The 19,614-nt window shown below is 37.3% G+C and overlaps 3 protein-coding genes across 3 annotated transcripts in view; all 3 read left to right on the top strand.

Moving 5' to 3' along the window:
• The first annotated feature begins 200 nt into the window (after positions 1-200).
• On the top strand, positions 201-4,698 carry LOC148185929 (uncharacterized). Its single transcript, XM_088072873.1, has 4 exons — positions 201-445; positions 2,158-2,396; positions 3,326-3,452; positions 4,509-4,698. The coding sequence occupies exons 1-4, from the start codon at positions 439-441 to the stop codon at positions 4,538-4,540; spliced, it is 405 nt and encodes a 134-aa protein (XP_087928999.1). The 5' UTR covers positions 201-438; the 3' UTR covers positions 4,541-4,698.
• Positions 4,699-6,587: 1,889 nt separating this feature from the next.
• Positions 6,588-10,121, top strand: LOC121961497 (toll-like receptor 1). Its single transcript, XM_042511505.2, has 2 exons — positions 6,588-6,707; positions 6,829-10,121. Exons 1-2 carry the CDS (start codon positions 6,694-6,696, stop codon positions 9,296-9,298), a joined length of 2,484 nt encoding a protein of 827 aa, XP_042367439.2. The 5' UTR covers positions 6,588-6,693; the 3' UTR covers positions 9,299-10,121.
• Positions 10,122-12,362: 2,241 nt separating this feature from the next.
• Positions 12,363-19,614, top strand: part of cnot4b (CCR4-NOT transcription complex, subunit 4b) — a 36,188-nt gene continuing 28,936 nt past the window's right edge. The window contains exon 1 of the mRNA XM_088072682.1: positions 12,363-12,607. The gene's annotated coding sequence lies outside the window, so the exon portion shown is untranslated. The remainder of the gene's footprint in view (positions 12,608-19,614) is intronic.

The following is a 19,614-nucleotide window of genomic DNA, read 5'->3' as shown; positions in this document are numbered from 1 at the left end:
TTATAGTGGTAAAAAAGCAATAACATTTTTAGGCTTCAAAAAAATATTTACGAATTTTACTGATAACTCACTGTAATTCATCAATAAAACCCTGAGAAACTACAGAGTTTGTAACTTAAGTGACATCACAGCAACAAAGGCTTCTGGTTCCTTTTTGCTTGTTTCATATCCTCCAAGCACAGCAGAGAAAACCCACTTACGAAAGTGATGAGCTGGAAAATCATTTTACGAGATGAGCGGTTTTCAGCGTCGGGTCCAGGCTTTTCCTGGATTCTTTGAAAGAGTTCCCTGTGTCACTTAGGGAGTTCCAGCAGGCCCAGGGAGAGGTAACTGAGGGGATATTCTAAATGGAGTGGATTCCATGTTGTTTTTGATCTGACTGAAGGGGGCTCCATGGATTCTTCACAAAATTCCAGGGTGCTACGAGCTGCTGGCTAAATGCAGGGTACTTGAGGGCAAATGTGTTGATCAAATGGTTCTTCCTGGGGACCTTTCGGTGGATTCTAGTATCCTTCAAAGAGGAATTTTGTTTAAGAAAGTTCCTTTAGGTGATTCAGAGTGTTAAAATACAGCATTTGTGCAATGCTGGAGCGTATCTAAAGGATGCTCATAAGGGTTCCAGTGCAACTTCTGGCCTTATGCTAAACAATAACTTCTTAAATTTTATGATAAAATACTTTGCTACTACTACTTGCAGAAATGATTCTACTCTGTGTTACAGAACTATTATAAAAATACCACACACAATATTTTTTTTGATTTTGTGGCACCCAGTAGCTGACTTGATGGAATGAGCGCTGCTTGTTCAGAGGCTACGTTCATGCCACAGCGTCCGCGGGTTCACCTCTGACCTTGGCCCTTTGCTGCATGTCTTCTCTGTTACTTTTGTAGCTACTAGAAGTGGAGCTTAACTACTTTATTAATAATTATATACAGTCAGGTGGTTTAATCCAGTGTTTTCCAACATTGGGAGCCCTTGAAACAGTCACAAGATAAATCTGAGGAATTAATGGGAGGTGTGGTCTTGTGCAGTGTCATATGTATCCTCTTGTTGATCCCTTGTATTGCACAATAAAATTTAATAGAATAAGTCATAAACAATTTAATACAACAATCATCAATGGCAAAACAGTGATGGGTTACTAAAAAACACCTAATTTCGGTGGCTAAAAAGCTGCTGGAAACACAGAAATGACTAAAATAACTGGTTTTGTTGTTTGTCTATCTTGAACAGCAGTCTACAGCTTGGCAAAATGATTTCTTAGCTGATTGTTATGCCATTCACCATCCCTTCATCCTCACAATGGCAAAGTTAGCTCATATACTACATCACTTTACAAATTCTGATCTAATACGTATGAAACATACAATTTGTGGTTTTCAGAAAAGTACAATGCCAACATTTTTTTTGTTTTGGCCACCTGTCTTAATCCCAGGTGCTGCAGTATTCCATCTGTGCAACTTCTGATTGACAGCTCACTAATTTGGTCACATGGCTTCCACTTTACAGCAGCAGCTATTCCAGCCATCAAGATCTCAACAACACGTTCTCATCCCGAGTGATCACATGCTGCTGCTTTGCAATGGACTTCTGCATCTACATATTAAGTTCTAGATATCCCTCTGTGTCTGCAATTTACATTCCAGGATGCTGTTACCATAATGTCAACACAGGCACATGGTGATATTTTGCCTAACATGGTTACCAATACGCTGGCAGGGGCGGTTAGGGTTAGGGAAAGGTGGCACATGGTAAGGTGAAGAAAAAACATCACATGTAGATGTAAAGCAAATACAGAACTCCCACATGAAAGTCCAAGGTTTGTTGGACCCATCTACCTGGAGACAGTCAGCAAATATCAATATAGTTGCCATATTATTGGATGAATCACCACAATTTGCAACAAAGCACATGTTTCTGGGCAATAAGGGAGAAACACTGGTCTGTATGACATCAGGAGACTCAACATGTCCTTGCAGGACCCTCTGGAGCAGGGTGTGGCAGAAGCAGAGTGATATAAATGTGGCCTCAATGCTGGTGACTTCAGTTTGGAAACATTTTCAGGTTACTTTTAGAGAAGCCAATGGATGTCCATACCTTACACATGAAATACCTTTTGATCATAGCTTGCCTGCATGTTCCATCTGCTTTGTCAGGTGTGAGACTGAGAACAGGATGGCACAGAGAGGCCGGGTGGACCAGCAGCCTTCATTCTCTTCCTCTGACTGCAGACGCAGGGAGACAGGTGTCCATTGAGAACGGGGATTCTTTAGATGTTGGAGCGACACAGGGGACAGATACGAGCTCCCTGCATGCAGGATTTGGCGGATTCAGCAGGAGAAAGAACATCAGAAGGGGCCGTGTGAGGCATTTTGGACAGTTTAACTCAGACACGGTGAGTTCTGAGACTGAAACTGTGATACTTAAAAAAGATAAAAAGAGCAGGGAGAGCAGTAACATTAACCATTTGAAACCTGAGCACATTGACTGATTTCTTTCAAAAACAAGGGGATAAGGTAAGAAGCAACTTAACAAAACAACAACAAAAATATCAGAAGAATTGTAAAAAGTAATGATAAAATTACCTGGAAAAAAAGCAAAAAAGAAAAAAGAAAGAAAGGAAAAAAAATCAAGAAAAAGTACACAGAAAATATGTGTACATTTTTCTGTCGCATTGTTTAAAAAATGAAATAAAATTTAGAAGTATATAGTTTTCATGGGGATAAGGTAAAGAGCAACTTAACAAAAAAAGCAGGAAATTAGTAAAAAGTAACAAGAAAATTACCTGAAAATAATCAAAGAAAGAAAGGCAGAAAAGGAAAAAATGCAGATAACATTTCTGTAACATTCTTTTAAATGTATAATTATTTAGGTCATTGCCTTGACAGCTTTTACTTATTTCTTGCTCCGCTTTTTTAATTTTCATGTTTGTTTTTATCCCCTCTTCCTTTCTTTCTTTATGTAATTTTTCATGTAATTTTCTTGTTAGTTTTCACTCTTTTTTTGCTAATTTTTGGGCCATGTCTTGTCAAGTTGCTGATTGCCTTTTCTCCATGTTTTTAAAAGAAAAAATATAAGAAATGCTGGTAATGCTGGTAAAATGCAAGTGTTCAGAAATCAGTCAGTTTCTTTCTTTGTACCAGACAAAGCTTGGCATTAGGGCATGAATCTCTGCTCACTGATCCACTGTCCTACTTCATACTGTGCATTATTAAAAGAGCTGTCTGTAAATCAGTAACATTTAGAGAACGTACTGCGTTCCTCTTTCTAACACAGTATTATATAGTATAACATTAAATTCATAGCCGTATTTTTTGCTGGCAGCATAGCTGCAGTGGAATCCAAACGAGGAGCTGCAGCCACTCTTCACACTGTACAGGATGCTTAGGACTGTACACCTGTGACCTGACCCTGGGAAAGTGCCAGCTGAAGGGCCTGACACAACAGACAGGTACATGTCTCTGTGGCCCATTGACCACTTCACCAAATACCCTGCAACGTGTCCATTACATCTATATCTATATCTATCTATCTATCTATCTATCGATATATATATATATATATATATATATATATATATATATATATATATATATATATATATATATACAGTCTATGGTTACAAGCATATGAACGACCCTCCAAAGTAAGAAATTACAAGCAAAAAAAATTTCTAACACACTCGAGTTGGTGAGTTGTGACGTTTGCATGATGTTTCAGGGCAGCAGAACTGTGAGAGAGTATGTTAACAATGTCAACAACTGACAGTAAAAAAATATTATATATATATATATATATATATATATATATATATAGTTATTTTTTTCCTAGTAGCTACCATTTACGTTTAGTAGTTTCACATTTTAGTATATGCATCTATTAGCTGTGGCAAGCAAGCAAACTTTTAACTATAAAGCATGTCAGGCAGTACACTTACATTGATAACAATGTTAATTTAGCTCGCTATCCTTAACATTACAACATTGATTAGGAAGATCAGGAACATAAAGCTAGTCAAGCAAATATCAGTTAATTAGAATGTTATTCAAGATATTCAAAGAAATGAGAACGTCAACTACATACCTGATTTGCGTTCTATATTTATTTATCATTTTCGCTGCTTTTTCCTGACACAAGTATTTTAATGCGTTTATGTCATGTTTCACCCCATGTTTGATTATCAGGTGAACTGCCCCTTTAAACTGAGCACAGTAGCAATGGTGATCTGATGAAATATTCTCAAAACATATATATCTTTATTCACTTAATACAAATAAATTGTTTTGCATCATATACATTTTTTTTTTCATATGATGCAATAAAAAAATGGTATTTCCAAAATGATGGCTTCCAAAATATGTTGATTTCAAACACATTTACTATAACTACAAGGGTGATAATGAAAGACTGGGGAAGAAGTCAGTAAAGTCCTTTATTAATGCCACAGACACAGAAGGTGAAATGAAACCATGAAGAATTGTACTGAAAGCTTTATTTTGTCTTGCAGATAAATTCCTCCAGACGCTGAGGGATTTCTGATCACCACTGTACTTCCATGTACAGCAGAAACACTGTTGTGTTGCGTGTTAGTTAATATGATAAACAGATATTTGTAGTCACTTTACCTCATGAATTCATACCAGAACAGCTCATTTCATGTTACTTTGATTTGGATAATAAAGGTACTTGTGGGACAATACAGTGTCAAACTTATTTTTTAAATTTGTTTTAAAATTGTTTACACTCTTCTTTGTCAGTGTAGATTTAACAGTTTGAGGTTAGTTTTTGTTGTTTGATGTTTAGGCAGTCTGTTTTTCCTCACTTATGTCTAGTAGAGTAGTTTTTAGTTAGAAGCTCTTTTATATTCAGAGCCATAACATCTGTCTCATCTCATCCCTTATGGACCATGATAAATACCTGAAAAAACCTCAAACCTGCAGTTCGTAACTTTTCTAAAAATAACTTTTTGCTGTATCGCTAAATCTGTTACTGCATACAGACAAAAGTACATGAGACAGACAGTCTCTCTCTCAAAAAAAAATCCATCCTCATAGTGCTTCTGGCATTTGCTACCCCAGCTAGCAATTTTCGGTGCTAAAAACATTCTGAGAACATTAAAATGCAACCAATGCAATATTCTAGTCATGTTTTCAGCAGCAAGTTTTCTTATAGTTCCCAGAACTTCTTCTTCTTCTTAAAGTTCGGGTAACATTATTTATGTTGACATTTTCGGTAAAAACAAACAAACAATCAGGTTCAATAACATGTTCTGAATGTTACTTTGAAAATATTTTTTTTTTGTTCTCATGTAACTAAAAGAACGTCCTATGATGATCCTATTATCCTCACAATGTTACAATTATATTGTTATTACTTAGTCAGCATTTAACCTTATTATGACATTATTTGACAGGATAAACATCCTTAAACATTCTTTGAACATTAGATTGAAATGTTTTATTTTAAACATTGTTGCAGCTTATTGGTAATGTTTGCCAGTGTTGTGGGAACTTTCCTTATTCGCTGGGATGCAGCTGTCGTTTATGGTAATCACTCCATGGACTGCAGTCAGACTGTCAAACTAGGCAGCTCTGATCAAATATGAATCAACATTCTGTTACTGCACTGCTTATTTCTCACCTCAAATGTTGTCAGGGGCATATTTCAATGTACTGTTTAGCTGCTTGAGAAAGTTTGGGACCATGTTGAGTTTTGGCTCAACTGTTTTTCACCTGGCAGCCAGGCGACAAAACCTTTTCATCTTACAGATTTTTATCACAGATGATCTGTTTCACGTACTACTGTTGGGATATAGTGACTGTTTTAACTAATATGACAAAACATTATTTTAAAAAAAGGTATTGAACCTTCAAGTATTACATTTAAGTTGAAATGTCCTCCCTTTACACGTATGTGTTTTTAATGGAAAATAGGTCCCTTTAAATTGAAAAAGTTTGCTCTGGCTGATTTTAGCTTAATTGTGTAGAACATAGCAGGTACATCACAAATTTTCCCATTTTATAGCCAAACAGTACACTAAAATATGTTTCTGAAAACTTTTGAGGCAAGAAATAGGTAATGTGGTAACAACATTTTAAATCATATTTGATCAGTGCTGCCTTGTTTGACAGTCTGAGTGCAGTTACCAAGCATTATTGACAGTTTTATAATATAAAGACTCATTGGCTCTGATTGGTTGGTGGATTCCAGCAAACAACATCAAATAAAATACTTTAAATGATGCATGATAAAAGTGATGAGCTTGAAATTTTTGAATTCTCATATCTGTTTGTCTCTTTTTTTTTCATCTGGAGTGGACACAGCTGAGTCTGAGAAAACAATTAATAGGCTTTTAAGTATTGTAAGTGTCACATGAGCACAAAAACTTCCAAATCATGAGATAAAGGCATGGCCACTGATTAATTTTTTATAACATCTTTAATTGTATTTCTCATATATTATTTGTGTTTAGTCTTAATCCTCAGTCAGACATCCCCTTTCACAATTTGCAGTCATGTGAAAGAACAAAAAAAAACAAAGAGGAATTTACGGGAGGAAGAAACAGGAACAAAGATTTAGTGGTTGATAGATTGCGTTCTAGAATATAGGGCATAAAAGTCAGAATTCAAACAGCACAGTTCCGACCTGAGATCATCACACTCTGACTTTTGAAAACCGATGCTTCCAAAGCTATGTCCACGCAAAGGTAATGCATTTCTCTTCTCCCATTTCTCTACATTTCCATTTTGTTATATTGCTTCTAGTGTGTGCTCAATGTCCGACAGTTTTCATTTAATTAATTTTATTGATTTTATTTTATGTTTCAGCACAAGTGTGGCTTTTCTAATTGGGACCATTGTCATCGTGTCCCTGATGAAACCTGACTGTGTGGCTATAACAAAAGATGAAAGTGGATTTAAACTCTGCGTCACATTGAGGCGAGGGATGAAAGACCTCTCCCATCAGAATCTAACTAGCGTTCCCTCAAATCTTCCCAATGAGACTCAATTTTTGGATCTGTCTTACAACCCCATCCGAAGACTGAACGGAGCTCCGTTTTCTCGACTATCCCAACTCTGCTTTCTGAAGGTAACTCACTGTGGCCTGCAAGAGATTTCTCCCACCGTGTTCAGTCACACACCAGCACTCAAAGTTCTCAACATATCTAACAATCAGTTACCTATTGTCCCGGACATTTCGTTGAGATGGCTAAAAATCCTTGATCTGTCTAACAATCTGTACAACAGCTATCGACTTCCGGCATCATTTCAGGGGCTAATAAATCTGGATGTGCTGTCTTTAGGTAGCACAGCTGCTTTGTCAGTCAACTATTATGACTTTAATCCATTGACAAAAATTTCTCTGCATCATCTAATGTTGGGGGCAGGAATTCATTGGCAGAAGTATGATTCTGGAGCTCTTGCCAAACTGAAATCTCTTCAAAGTGTTTCAATCTTTGCATCTTTTTGTGGGGATATTGGCATGTTTGAGAACGTCCTTGTGGACCTGAATGTGACAAGAGCAACGTCATTGAGATTCATCACTCTTTTTCCAGACAACTGCAGTGAGACCGTCAACCTTTTTAAGAACTTGAGAACAATGCCATTTGTAAAGAATCTAACCATTGAAAACACTTTGACCAACAGCTCATTTATGGAGGTGTTTCTGAAAAACGTGTGGCTCTCCTACATTTATGACCTCTCATTTGTCAACATTACTTATAATGAAGACACACCAGATGGATTTCAGTTTCGCACCATCAATCATACAATCAACCTTAGCTCAATCACCTTCAATGGAGTGAATCACTATCAGTACAGATACCCAACAATCAACATGAGCGTGAAGGCGGCCTCAAATCTGACCTATCTCAAGTTCTCTGGGACTGGAATGAACATTTTACCTTGCAACCTCTTATCTGCCCTGCCCTCGCTGGAGACACTGGATCTGTCAGATAACCTCTTAACGGATTCGGGCTTCTGGTGGTTTCATTGCTCGTACACCTCTGTCTTTCCCAAACTCAAGAGACTGTCTTTAAGCAAGAACCGTTTCATCAGTCTTTCCTTCATCTCTGAGAAGACGCATCAGATGAAGACGTTAGAGTCTCTGGACCTCAGCTTCAACTCCATCTCCCTCGACAGGGATTGCTCTTGGCCTGCTCAGCTGACCGAGCTCAGCCTGGGAAACAACAACTTGGGCAACAGAGTCTTTAACTTCCTGTCAGTACATTTTGAGAGGATTGACTTGTCAAAGACGGGTATAACAGCAATAACACATGAGGATGTGTCCTGGTTTCCCAAGCTGACACACCTGGACCTCAGCTCCAACAGTATCCAGGTTATGCCTGCTGATCTCAGTGCCCCAGCCCTGCTCAGTCTCTACATTGACCATAATGCTATCACAACTATATCCAGGGAGGTCTTGGTGGGACTTCCCAGGCTTCAGACCCTAAAAGCTGGAAGCAATCCTTTCGTCTGCTCTTGCGACTCCTATTGGTTCATCACTGTTCTCAACAAGTCTTTGCTTCTGGACTGGCCCTTAGATTATACCTGCAGCACCCCGCCATCTCTTGCAGGCCTGCAACTCTCAGAGTACAAAACCAGTGAGCTGTCATGTCAGATGTGGCTTCAAGCTACAGTTGCTGTTCCTGTACTAATAATTACATGTGCAGCCTTAGGTCTGGTTTTCTATAAATGTGATGGAGTGTGGTACACAAAGATGTTATGGGTATGGATCAGGGTGAAAAGGAGGGGCAAGAAACGCTCCAACATGTTGAAGAAAGTATCATTTGATTATCATGCATTCATCTCCTACAGTCATCAGGACGCTGACTGGGTGGACAGCCAACTGGTGCCTTCTCTGGAAGCTGCCGGGTGTTCACTCTGTGTTCACGAGCGTGACTTCGTCCCTGGTGAGTGGATCATAGACAACATCATCAACTGTGTTGAGTCCAGCTACAAGACCCTGTTCATCCTATCTAAACATTTTGTTCAGAGTGAATGGTGCAACTATGAACTCTTCTTTGCCCAGCACAGAGCAATCAGTGTCCAGCAGGACTCTTTAGCCTTCATATTACTGGAACCTATTCCAACTGACTCTCTGTCCAAGAAGTTCTTAAGACTTAGGGGTTTACTGAGACAGCAGACATACTTGGAATGGCCCAAGGATGAGCGCAAACAGCAGTTTTTCTGGACAAGTCTTAAATCCATGTTGCATATGGCAGACAAATCTGTGGTTCTGAAGGATGTGGCTTTGGCCATAGCAGATACAGCACCTCTACTTACAGATCATGTGTAAGAGCTCAACGGATAGGTTCTCATTTTGCAAATCTACTTGACAAAGAGTTATTAGTTGCTGTTGTTCATACTACATCTGCACTGGCTCTGAACAGAACTCTAATTCAATAGACTGAATCACCATGATATGGCACCAACAACAACAACCTCTTCCAGGCAGACAACTGGCAGTTGATGTCAATATTGCGGAGATATGCGAAATCTGTGAAACTGTTTATTTCTGTTGTCATTTTCCACAGGAACAGTAACAGTAACCACAGTAACATTTAAACATCTATAGTTAAACACAATGGTCCGATCTATCTGACATTTTTGGTGTACTAACTTTGATAAACCAAATCTATTGGCACAGAAGCAAAGCAAGTGGGAATTTGGTACTAAAAAGACACTAGTTGTGCCTTATATTGTATGTTTTGCACATAACGAGGTCTATGGATTTTCTCCCCAATCACTTGCAGTTAAATTGATTGGGGAAATCTCTCTGCGGTTAGCGCAAACAGGAGGAACTGTAACAACAACTGGTAATGGTTCCATGTACATATAGGTATGTGAGTGATGTATTAACATAGAATTGAAAAAAAAAGTCAACCTAACCACAAATTGAAAATGACAGAGTTGGTTCTGCATTTATAATTACTGTACACCCTACATTTTGAGAAGTTGTGCTATAAATACAGATTGACAGTTGTAAATGCCTGTATTTATATATATACTATGACCTGTGCTCTGAATATGCATGTGTGCTGTGTGTGAAGAGTAACATTTCAACTACACTGTGTAAAATTGCCTTGTGTGGAGTGATAAATAAACATCCTCTAATATAATCATCAGTCACGACAGTTCTTAAGAATATAACCAGTAACAGTGGTGATCTTTACATAAACACATTTTTCTATGCAATTTCTTCATTAAACAACAGAAGCAAATTTAAAAAGTTATATATTTTCTAAGCAGCTGGTCCAGAACTTTGCTGCAATAGACAAAAATTGGCAACATTACTCTCTATAGCTATTAGGGGAACAAATCAGACATTCAGTGCCAACTTTTAATACTTGTCAGTTTTTAAAACACATTTTGGTCATTACCAAAACAGCATTAGAGCTGAACATTAAGCCCTAATTGTTATTTTTAGCAATCATATTTGTCTAGTTACTTCTATATTATTTCATTCATAAAGACATAAAGACATAAGCCATAAGCTACAGTTTAAGAAGGGTTTATGGGCAGTGTTTTAAACCAGTGTTGATAGAATATTTAAATATTTAAGTGGGTTTATTAAGATAATGATTTTTACACAATCCTTTTTACAATGTATATGTATGTATATACATGTATATATGTATGTATGTATGTGTGTGTGTGTGTGTGTGTGTGTGTGTGTGTGTGTGTGTGTATACATTGTAAAAAGGATTGTGTAAAAAACATTAACTTAATAAACCCACTTAAATATTTAAATATTCTAACAACACTGGTTTATATATATATATATATATATATATATATATATATATATATAGTGTGATTCTCCACATACATTGCATTGCAGATATACAGTAACAAATAAATACAACAGAACTATATATATCTGTCAGATATATATAGTTCTGTTGTATTTATTTGTTACAAGTAACAGTAATTAGAACTCTTACTCAGAATTTCTGTTTAAGTGTTTCAATAAGTCAATAATGTTACGTTGCCATAAGTTAGGTAACGTAAGTTGCATCAGTGTTTTTACTGGTCAGTTAAGAGCTTGAACTGAAAAATTAATCAGATATGGGTCTAATAAAAAAAAAGAAATATTCAGAGTTCAGCAGTGTTGAGTGTTTCAGTTATTCAGTAGGTTTATGTCTTTTCCAGGCAGAGAAGGGTATTATTTGTTCAACCTTGTGCTTCTTTCCTCTGTTGATTTAGAGCCTTTTTAATTTAAGCGAATGTCTCCATCTGCTGTTTATAATAATACTCTACACCACACACCGCTGAGGGAGTGAATTAGTTAGGCTTAAAGGCACAAATAGTGTATATCTTTGACCTACTGTATATTTAACATAGTTGATTTAATGCATTTGCCTGGACAAGCAGTGCATTCTAAATGTAATTTTTGGATCATTATTTGATTTGAGTACATATTTTAATCAAGATTAATTTATAGAAAATTCTGTTCACATATGCTTTTTGAGCCTCAGACACTTAATTTCCTGCATTATGGTGATTTTTTGTGCATATTTTTTCTTGTCCATCATCAATTTAAATTTAAGATTTTTTTTTTTTAATTTCAACAACATTTATTTTTTAAATTAGGGGGGACAAATATGTATTTTCTAAATACAGTATTAAGGGGCACATGCCCCCACTGTCTCCCCTCCCCTCCCCGCATTTACACCAACGTCTGTCCTACAATGAACACCAGAATGACTTTTATTTCACAACCATGCAACTCAAAACATTCTACTTTTCCAATGAGAAAATCATATTTATTTAGTTATAGTTTATTAGTCTATTCACCATTTCATTCATAAAGACATAGACAAGTTAACATTTAAAAAGGTCATTAGTGCTGTATTGGCAACCAATGTAAATAAAATATTTAAGTTGGTTTATTATCTAAATGTTTTTACACATTCTTTTTTTAGATCAATCTATTATTTTTGAGCCATATCAAATGTTTTACTGATTATTTAGATATAGTGAGGACAACCTACGTGTCGTCCTTGTTGTAATTATTTTCATCGGTATTTTTATTGTTATTAATTTATCCTCTAGTTTTTCTTTCGTTTATTGCTGTTTTTCATTTGTAGTTTTCCTGTTCTTTTTTTGTTGCTTTTTGCCTTGGATTTTATTGCTGTGTTTTTTACCATTAGGCTATGTGATGTTTACTCGGGTGGGCCCTAGGAAGAGTTAATGGGGGCAATAAGTGAGTATAAACTATATTTTTGATAAAGAGTGTATTGATTTGAGCAAAACCTAAGGTCAACAGCTATTTAAATTCATCGGCCGTGGGTGTGCAGATGCTTCGCTGCCAGACACTACAATACCCACCATCCCTTGCGTGTAACATCCAGACGATTTGCGCCGACTCACTGAGTTGTAGAGTTGCCCCTGTTTTCTCCTCCTTTCAATGTAAGATGGTGGTTTGTGGTGTAAGTAGGTAGCCAGCACCTTTATAATCTGAGAGAAAAGGCCGGTTGTCCCGAGAGGACAGCCGCTACAGAGTCCCACAGACGGCAGCTCGCTGTGACGGAGCTACTGTCCCATCCAGGAAGACTTTTCCCTCCACATCCTACACAGGAATTTCCAATAACAGAGAGGCAGGGTGAGTACTCACTCTTACAGTAACAGTTATCCCTGTTAAACCAACGCCATAAACCAGACTTTACACCAAATGATCATTTTAATTTGAAAACACAGTAAAGACAAAGATTTCCACAGCGGTTCAGGCACTGTCGGCGGGTCTGGGGCGCTGCTTCGGCAGGAGAGCCGAGGAAGATGCACTCACGCCGGGGCTGCTGTTTCGGTTATGTCGGGCTCTGCCGGCGGAGGGCAGGCCGCGTAAACTCCTCTTACTGACACACTTTTGGAAGGAGTACAACTTATAAACAACACATTAGTGTGAGAGGAAGTGCTACTATCTTTTAATAACTTTAGCGGCCGGGTTTATTATGCAGTGAGCGTATTATTCCACAATACAGCAGAGCACACGAAAACCCTTAGCCGACGTCATAACAAGACAGCCCGAAGCTAGCAGCAGTCCAGCCTGGGAACCAAGCCGGTTAGCATAGCTGGGTAACTTACTAGCTGGTTAGCTTCACAGCTTCATAGCCACGCTGTAGGTTCACCCGGTACATGAATGACAACGAAACTGCTGGTTCTAAACCTTAAACCAAATATGCTTGTAATTTCACACTCTCTTCTCACTATGTGAGAATCAGACATCTGTGTAACTTTGCTATCATAATAAGTTGATAACGCACTAAAGACGGCTAATAAACTTTGAGTAGCCTCAACTTGTTAGGCGCATTCAGTGTGTTTACACCGTTTTAGAGCCATTTTGTCCAAATGATGAAAAGTTGAAGGAGAGCACCACTTAAATTAGGAATTTCAATATATTATTTTCAAAGCCCAGAAAAGTTCAGTAAATATTTGTGAACGTAAGCCACCCTCTCTGAAATCCAGAAACCAGAGCACTAAGTCTGAAATTTTTGATGTCATCGGGTATGAAGTCTGGAGCTGTAACATAAACATTGAATGGGAATCCACTTTTACACTGCTTCATCATGCAGCTATTCCTCCTTGTCCCTGTGTGTTAAATTGCAGAATGAGAGGACTGAGTTGTTTCACCTGTAAGGCCCAGGATAGCAGGGGTCTAAATCACTGGTTTCATCACGATACAGTAATGTAGAGTTGGAAATTAGCACCAGCCACCAGCAAAATGCAGGTCAAACAAGGAATTGTCTGCTAGATTTGCTTCACTCACCAGTCAAAGAAAAAGTAATCTATTGAGTGGTTGGGAGATTTTGGAACACACCAGACACAGTAACAGGTGGAAAAAAAAGGTAAATTTCCAACACTTATACTCTGGACAGCGATACAATATTTGCCAATATCACAAAGTCTGCCACAATACAATTTTGACTAGATTAGATTTGGGAGCTGGCGATTGATATGAGTCTGTTATATGTTTATTTAACGCAGTTGAGAGAGAAGCTGCCACCCCCCTTTTCTCCTTTGCCCAGAAATGATAAAAACAACATATAGATAATTGTTAATTCTAACACTTTTTTTAAAAATATAAAAGTCTGGTTAAAAATGCTTTCAGCAAAAAATGTTTTCATTTTAAGTCAAACCAGGATCTTTTTCCTAAAACTTAAGGGATATCTGACTTGATGACAAACTACTCCCAACACCCTTAAAACATGGATTAACATCAAGATCATTTAACAAAATTGTAAAACTTGGCTCAGTAATTACTGTCTCGGATCATAGAGAAAACAACTGTCTTTTTTAAGTCTCTAAATGCCACTATAGTGAGGACTAGATTCTTGAATTTTTGAAAATGGGTGTGGTTCCCCTTTAAGACCACCCAGTCCTGTCCTGTCCTGTTCTGAGCATGCAGCTAAGAAAAAAAAAAAAGAAAAACAGTCCCGCACAGATGATAAGACACAATAATGATCAAAATGAGTAATTGTTTAGAATTCTTGGCTTGTCGTCTGTTAATTTTTGTGCATATATTCAATTTTTTGACTTCATCAGAACAAACACCACTGCTTCTGAAAGGGTGAATTATAAGTAAAGTTAAGTGCCAGAGGTTGTCTGCATGACTTCTCGAATGGAAAATGTGGTTGGTTGTGTGGTGGTGTCACTATTCTCCCTTTGGCACTGCTAAATGTGGACACCTGACAGTCCTTTCATATTGGAGTTTTCCTCATAAACCGCTCCAGAGACACAGTGCTGTCACATGGCTGCTGATGGATGTTTGTGTCTTTGTTTCATGGTCATGAGCAGTTTTTCTTCCTCTCCTCATGTTGTGATCATCACTCCTGTGATGCAGTTGTGTGTTGCAGTATAGGAATCTGCTCCTGTTGTTTTACATGTCGCACTGTGGCCCGCAGTGATTAAAACATGTTGCGCTGAGAGCCAGGAGCGGGCTGCAGAAAACTGTTTTGACAGAAGTGTTTGTGCATTGAAAACCATCAGTGGAGAGCAACTGTGCCTTAAGGCTAAGTTTCTCTGTCACATTTTGAAACTTACCACATAGCTTTGTTTCTTCGAGATGTAGACTGCCTTTCCCCTTTTGAAAGATGACTATTGCAGATGCGTACTCACACTCGTGCCCTTACTGTTTATTATTGCTAGACATATGTATGTAAATTACCCTGCACATTGCTACTTTATTGCCCTTGTGCTTATGTGCAAAACTGTATTTCATTGTCTCAGTAACTGTACTGTGTGCAGTGACAATAAAGCTGAATTTATTTTGATCTAATCTAATCTAAAGGGAGGGGCGGGGTCTTTTATTAGCAGGAGGGAGTCGGGACTAATGACGGCAATGTTAGTTGGTTGCTGTACCACTGCAATACTGTGGTTCACGCCTAATTTAGCCCAGTGAAAAAGCTCCCATAAACCCACTGTTTTCTACCTCTTTTAGTTGTTGGTTGTGACCAATCCAGAGCCAGTTCCTTGTATGAAATTGAGCCCAGATTTGTTGAGCTGGACATCAGACCTCAATACTTTTTTTTCTTGGGGCCCACTGAATGAATATGTGTATAGCACAGTTTTGAAAAACTTCAAAAACAGATACAGGATGCTGCCATTTAATGTTAAAAAAATGCCAGTTTTAGACTTTAAAAAAATCCAGGCCAAATTCTTAACTTTTAACAATTTAGTTATTTTGGATTTTTTTTTGTTAAAGGATACCTTTGGTATTTTTCAACCTGGACCCTATTTTACCATGTTTTTTTTGCCAAATTACTCGTGGGTAGGGGTCAACACATTATCAGCCTGGCCGATAATCAGCCTGGCAGATATTTGGCAGTTTGCTGTATTGGCCTTTTATTTTAATGATTGCTGATACAATTAATTAATGGAAAAGGATGCCTATTACATTCAACCAACACCAGGAAAGGAAGTCTGCAATACATGCAAAGAAAGAGCCAGCATGGGAGAAACGTTTACTTTGTAAAACCCCAGGGAGCTATTTTTATTCATTTATTTTTTAATTAATTTTTTAATGAACTAAAAAATAGTTGCTGTAAATTTGCTGTTTATGACATTGAAAGTTTCAGTTTTGATGAAACATTTGCTGAAGGCATTTAAACAAAGTGTTTTGTGTTGGAGTTTGTTATATTCCAAATTCTTAATTTCAACAGAAATATTTTCATTTTTATTGTAAATGCATGTCAGTTACTGGTCTCATTGAGAACTAATAATTGGTATTGGCCCTGAAAAACCAATATCAGTCGACCCCTACTCGTGGGAACAGCAAATTTTGTTGCGGAAAAACAAGCTGCACTGTAACCTTTCAGAGCATGTGTGCTCTGTCTGTCTACATCCATTAAAAGTGCTTGTTTTTGACACTGACAGGCTCAAATTGTTATTATCAGTGTCTTACAACATTATGGAAAAGACTTAACAGAGAAATGAAATGTTTTCCATACCTTTAGCTTGTTCTGGTCTGTTTTGTGTCCAGTCTTGCTAAAAGAGAAATCTTGTTCTGGTATCTCACAATAGGTGACTTGTTGCAGGAAAAACAACAGTGGAGATGTTAGTGAGAGATAGAGAGAGGAGTGCTGCTGATAGTTTGTTGTGTTGGAGTACGGAAAGTGCATCTTACTCTTATCCAAAAGATTTTCAATGACTTGGCTGTAACCGCGACTGAAAAGTTTAAAAAATCGTTCCCACAAGTCAGTTTGACACAAAGACACAAAATAATGTAAAAACAGGCTTCATGTAAAAGATGTAAAAGATATTGTTTGACGTGCTGGTGATCTAGTGGCTTAGATGAATCAGACTTTCTCTGATTTGATTCTGACCATGGAGAGAGCAGGTAATACTCAGTGATGTGTCACACCATCTTTATGGTTCATCTGAGTTGTAAACATCATGACAGAGGTACATGGTTCCGCCTCTGCAGACGCCCAGTGCTACTGGACGTGAGGTATTTTATTTGCAGTAGTTGTGACCCTTTTCAAACAGCTTTGATGCAGCCATGTTTATGACGTACCTATGACAGTGTTATTCATTTAATTTTTGTAACGCACACATTGCCTTCTGCTCCTGGTTATGTTAAACCCTTTGAGACTTGAGCAAACTGGCTTGATTTCTTTCAAAGACACTAGAAAGAAGGAAATGAGGAAAATTAGCATGCAATTAGTAGAAAGGTCAAGTAAAATTTCCTGAAAATTAAGGGAAAAAAAAACAGCGACAGCAAGAAAACAAAGCAAAACAATACAAACAAAACAATTAAAAACATGTAGAATAAAACCCCCAAACATTCAAAACAAACAAAATAAAGCACAAACAAACAAACAAACAAACAAAGCAAATAAGACTTGGAAAAAGTGTTTTTATTAAATAGTATTATAATTATGTAGCATAATTTTAAATGTAATATTATAATATGTATAAATATATTTTTTTGTACCATTTTTCTTTTTCCCTAGACAGTTTTCCCCAATTTTCACTAAGATAATTGAAAAAAAAAAAAACTTATTTCTTGCAACACTTTTTTTTTTTTAACCAAGTTGCTCATTGCCTTTTTCCTTGTTTTTTAAAAGAAAATTGCTCAAAGTTTAATATTTTAAATATTTGTGAAAGGTGCCTGATGCAGCACAAGAAAAGTGATCAGAATCCGAATATGAAATATTTTATTGATCTTGGGGGGGGGGGGGATAGTGGTTCTTTACAGTTGCTCTGGTACCAAGCATGGAAAGAAGAAAAAGAAAAATATAAAATATAAATACAATAATAGCAAACAGATAGCACAAGTATGTAAATATTTAACAATAAATTATATAAATGTGATGAATAAGTGTGTAAAATATAAATGTGAGCAATACAGTACTAGACAATTAGCACTAATATGTGAATATTTAAATAATGCATAATGTGCTGAGTGTGGAAAGTGTGTAAAATATAAAACTGTGCCTTATGTTACAATTTAATGTATAAAAGTGGTATGCAAGTTAGAAATGTCAAATTATAAATATGAGTGCGGTGCTACAATGAACAACAGAGAGATACATACGCAAGAATAACAATAAGAATATATACACTATATACAATATGTGTAACATGTTAAATTTAACCTGCGTTGTTCCAGGTTTTTAAGGGTTATTTTGACAAGTTGTCTCGAGACAGTAAGGTTTGAAGTCTTATGCAAACAGCTGTGTGCGGCGTTCATGTTTCTTTATGAGCATGCAGACAATGCACTTGAGTTAATTATTAATGACAAAGAGTCATAACTGCCTGCATGCATGCTTAAATATGAACAGAAGCCAGTTTTTAGTCCCTTGTATGTGCTTGATTCGCATTAGTGTCATAGTGCAGGTGTTACATTGTTTCTGTATTGGTCAGCGACTGCTTCAGCGTGGCTTCCTGTCAGCCAACTAAAGATGATTATGTTTTCTAAGGAAACTGACACACTGTAAATAGAGATATTTCAGGCTCCCTGAAAGAAGACTCTTCATCTTATGTTTCACCACACTACAAAGGTCAATGTTTTCTCTGGGAGCCTGAGTTTGTGCAGAAAGCCTGTCAGAACTCCAGCTAAAAATCCTGCTAACAAATAAAGAGTTTCTCACAGCAAGCATAAAATGTCACAAAGCTTTTATGTCGCAGTTTTGTTCAGTCTGTCCATTAGCTTAAAGCCCACCCATGCATTCAAGTAAATCATATGTTGTGAAATCACCCAATTTCTTGCCAATTAAGCAGCAGCAATGTGTGCCTGCAGAGGTTTTAACAACACTTTAATTGGCCACTTAAAGTGATCCAGACCAAGTTGAACATCTTCTCTCCAGCCCTCAGTGACACAGCTGCATTATGACTTAATGCATAATGACAGCTTCAGTAGCTCTCGTGGTTGTGACTCGCTCTCACTGAACGCGCACGTCATTGGCTGGAAAGCAGCACTTTGAGCTGCCTTATTTGACATTGTTTAAGCTGAGTTAATTTTAGATTACTGTCTGCGATGACGGGCCAAAATAAGCAGCATAAATACTAGTCCTGTATCTCACCACAGTTTTTTATCAGACAATTTGGGTGACTCAGGCATTTAGAAAAACCGTGCCCACAGTAATGCTTTGGTCTTTAATCTACATTACAGGAATACTAACCATAAAATGACCACATGTATATTAGTTACTCACAACATGTTACCTTGAATTTGTGAAGAAGACTTGTGTTCCTTTTTGCATCCAACCGCGAGGAATAGAGAATCCAAGAAAGTTGAGCAATTTTTATGAATTGAAGTAAATGGGGCTGTGTTTAACAACAGCAAAACTACATCAAAACATCCACTCACAAACTCCTAATAAAGCAAGACTCATATATCCAGTTGTATCCTCAGTGCTTCACTTTTCTCCCTATAATTATCTTCATTTGATGTCATGCTTTCCACCATGAGGTTTAACCTACAGTCTCTGTCAGACAAACTTATGTTAGGGTTATAAGGGTACTATGCTCAGTACTTCCCAAACACATGCTTTTTTCCCTTAAACATTATGATTTAAAACAAATCAGTACAATCAGCTTCATGCATAGACGAAAAGTGTGCCCGAGCACTTGTTTGTTTTTTTTCAAGATTTTTTTGGGGGCTTTTTCACC

The sequence above is a fragment of the Plectropomus leopardus genome, chromosome 22 (assembly GCF_026936395.1).
Source record: "Plectropomus leopardus strain MGB_pleo_1.0 chromosome 22, ASM2693639v1, whole genome shotgun sequence".
NCBI lineage: Eukaryota > Metazoa > Chordata > Actinopteri > Perciformes > Serranidae > Plectropomus > Plectropomus leopardus.
The sequence above is the reverse complement of the archived record's forward strand: the minus strand, read 5'-3'. Positions and strand labels throughout refer to the sequence as shown.

What these genes read in the sequence shown, in the direction of transcription:
- LOC148185929 (XM_088072873.1), top strand. An exon ending in GACAGTTTAACTCAGACACG is followed by an intron (nt 2,397 to 3,325) that starts GTGAGTTCTGAG and finishes TTTTGCTGGCAG; the next exon opens with CATAGCTGCAGTGGAATCCA. An exon ending in GGGCCTGACACAACAGACAG is followed by an intron (nt 3,453 to 4,508) that starts GTACATGTCTCT and finishes TTTGTCTTGCAG; the next exon opens with ATAAATTCCTCCAGACGCTG.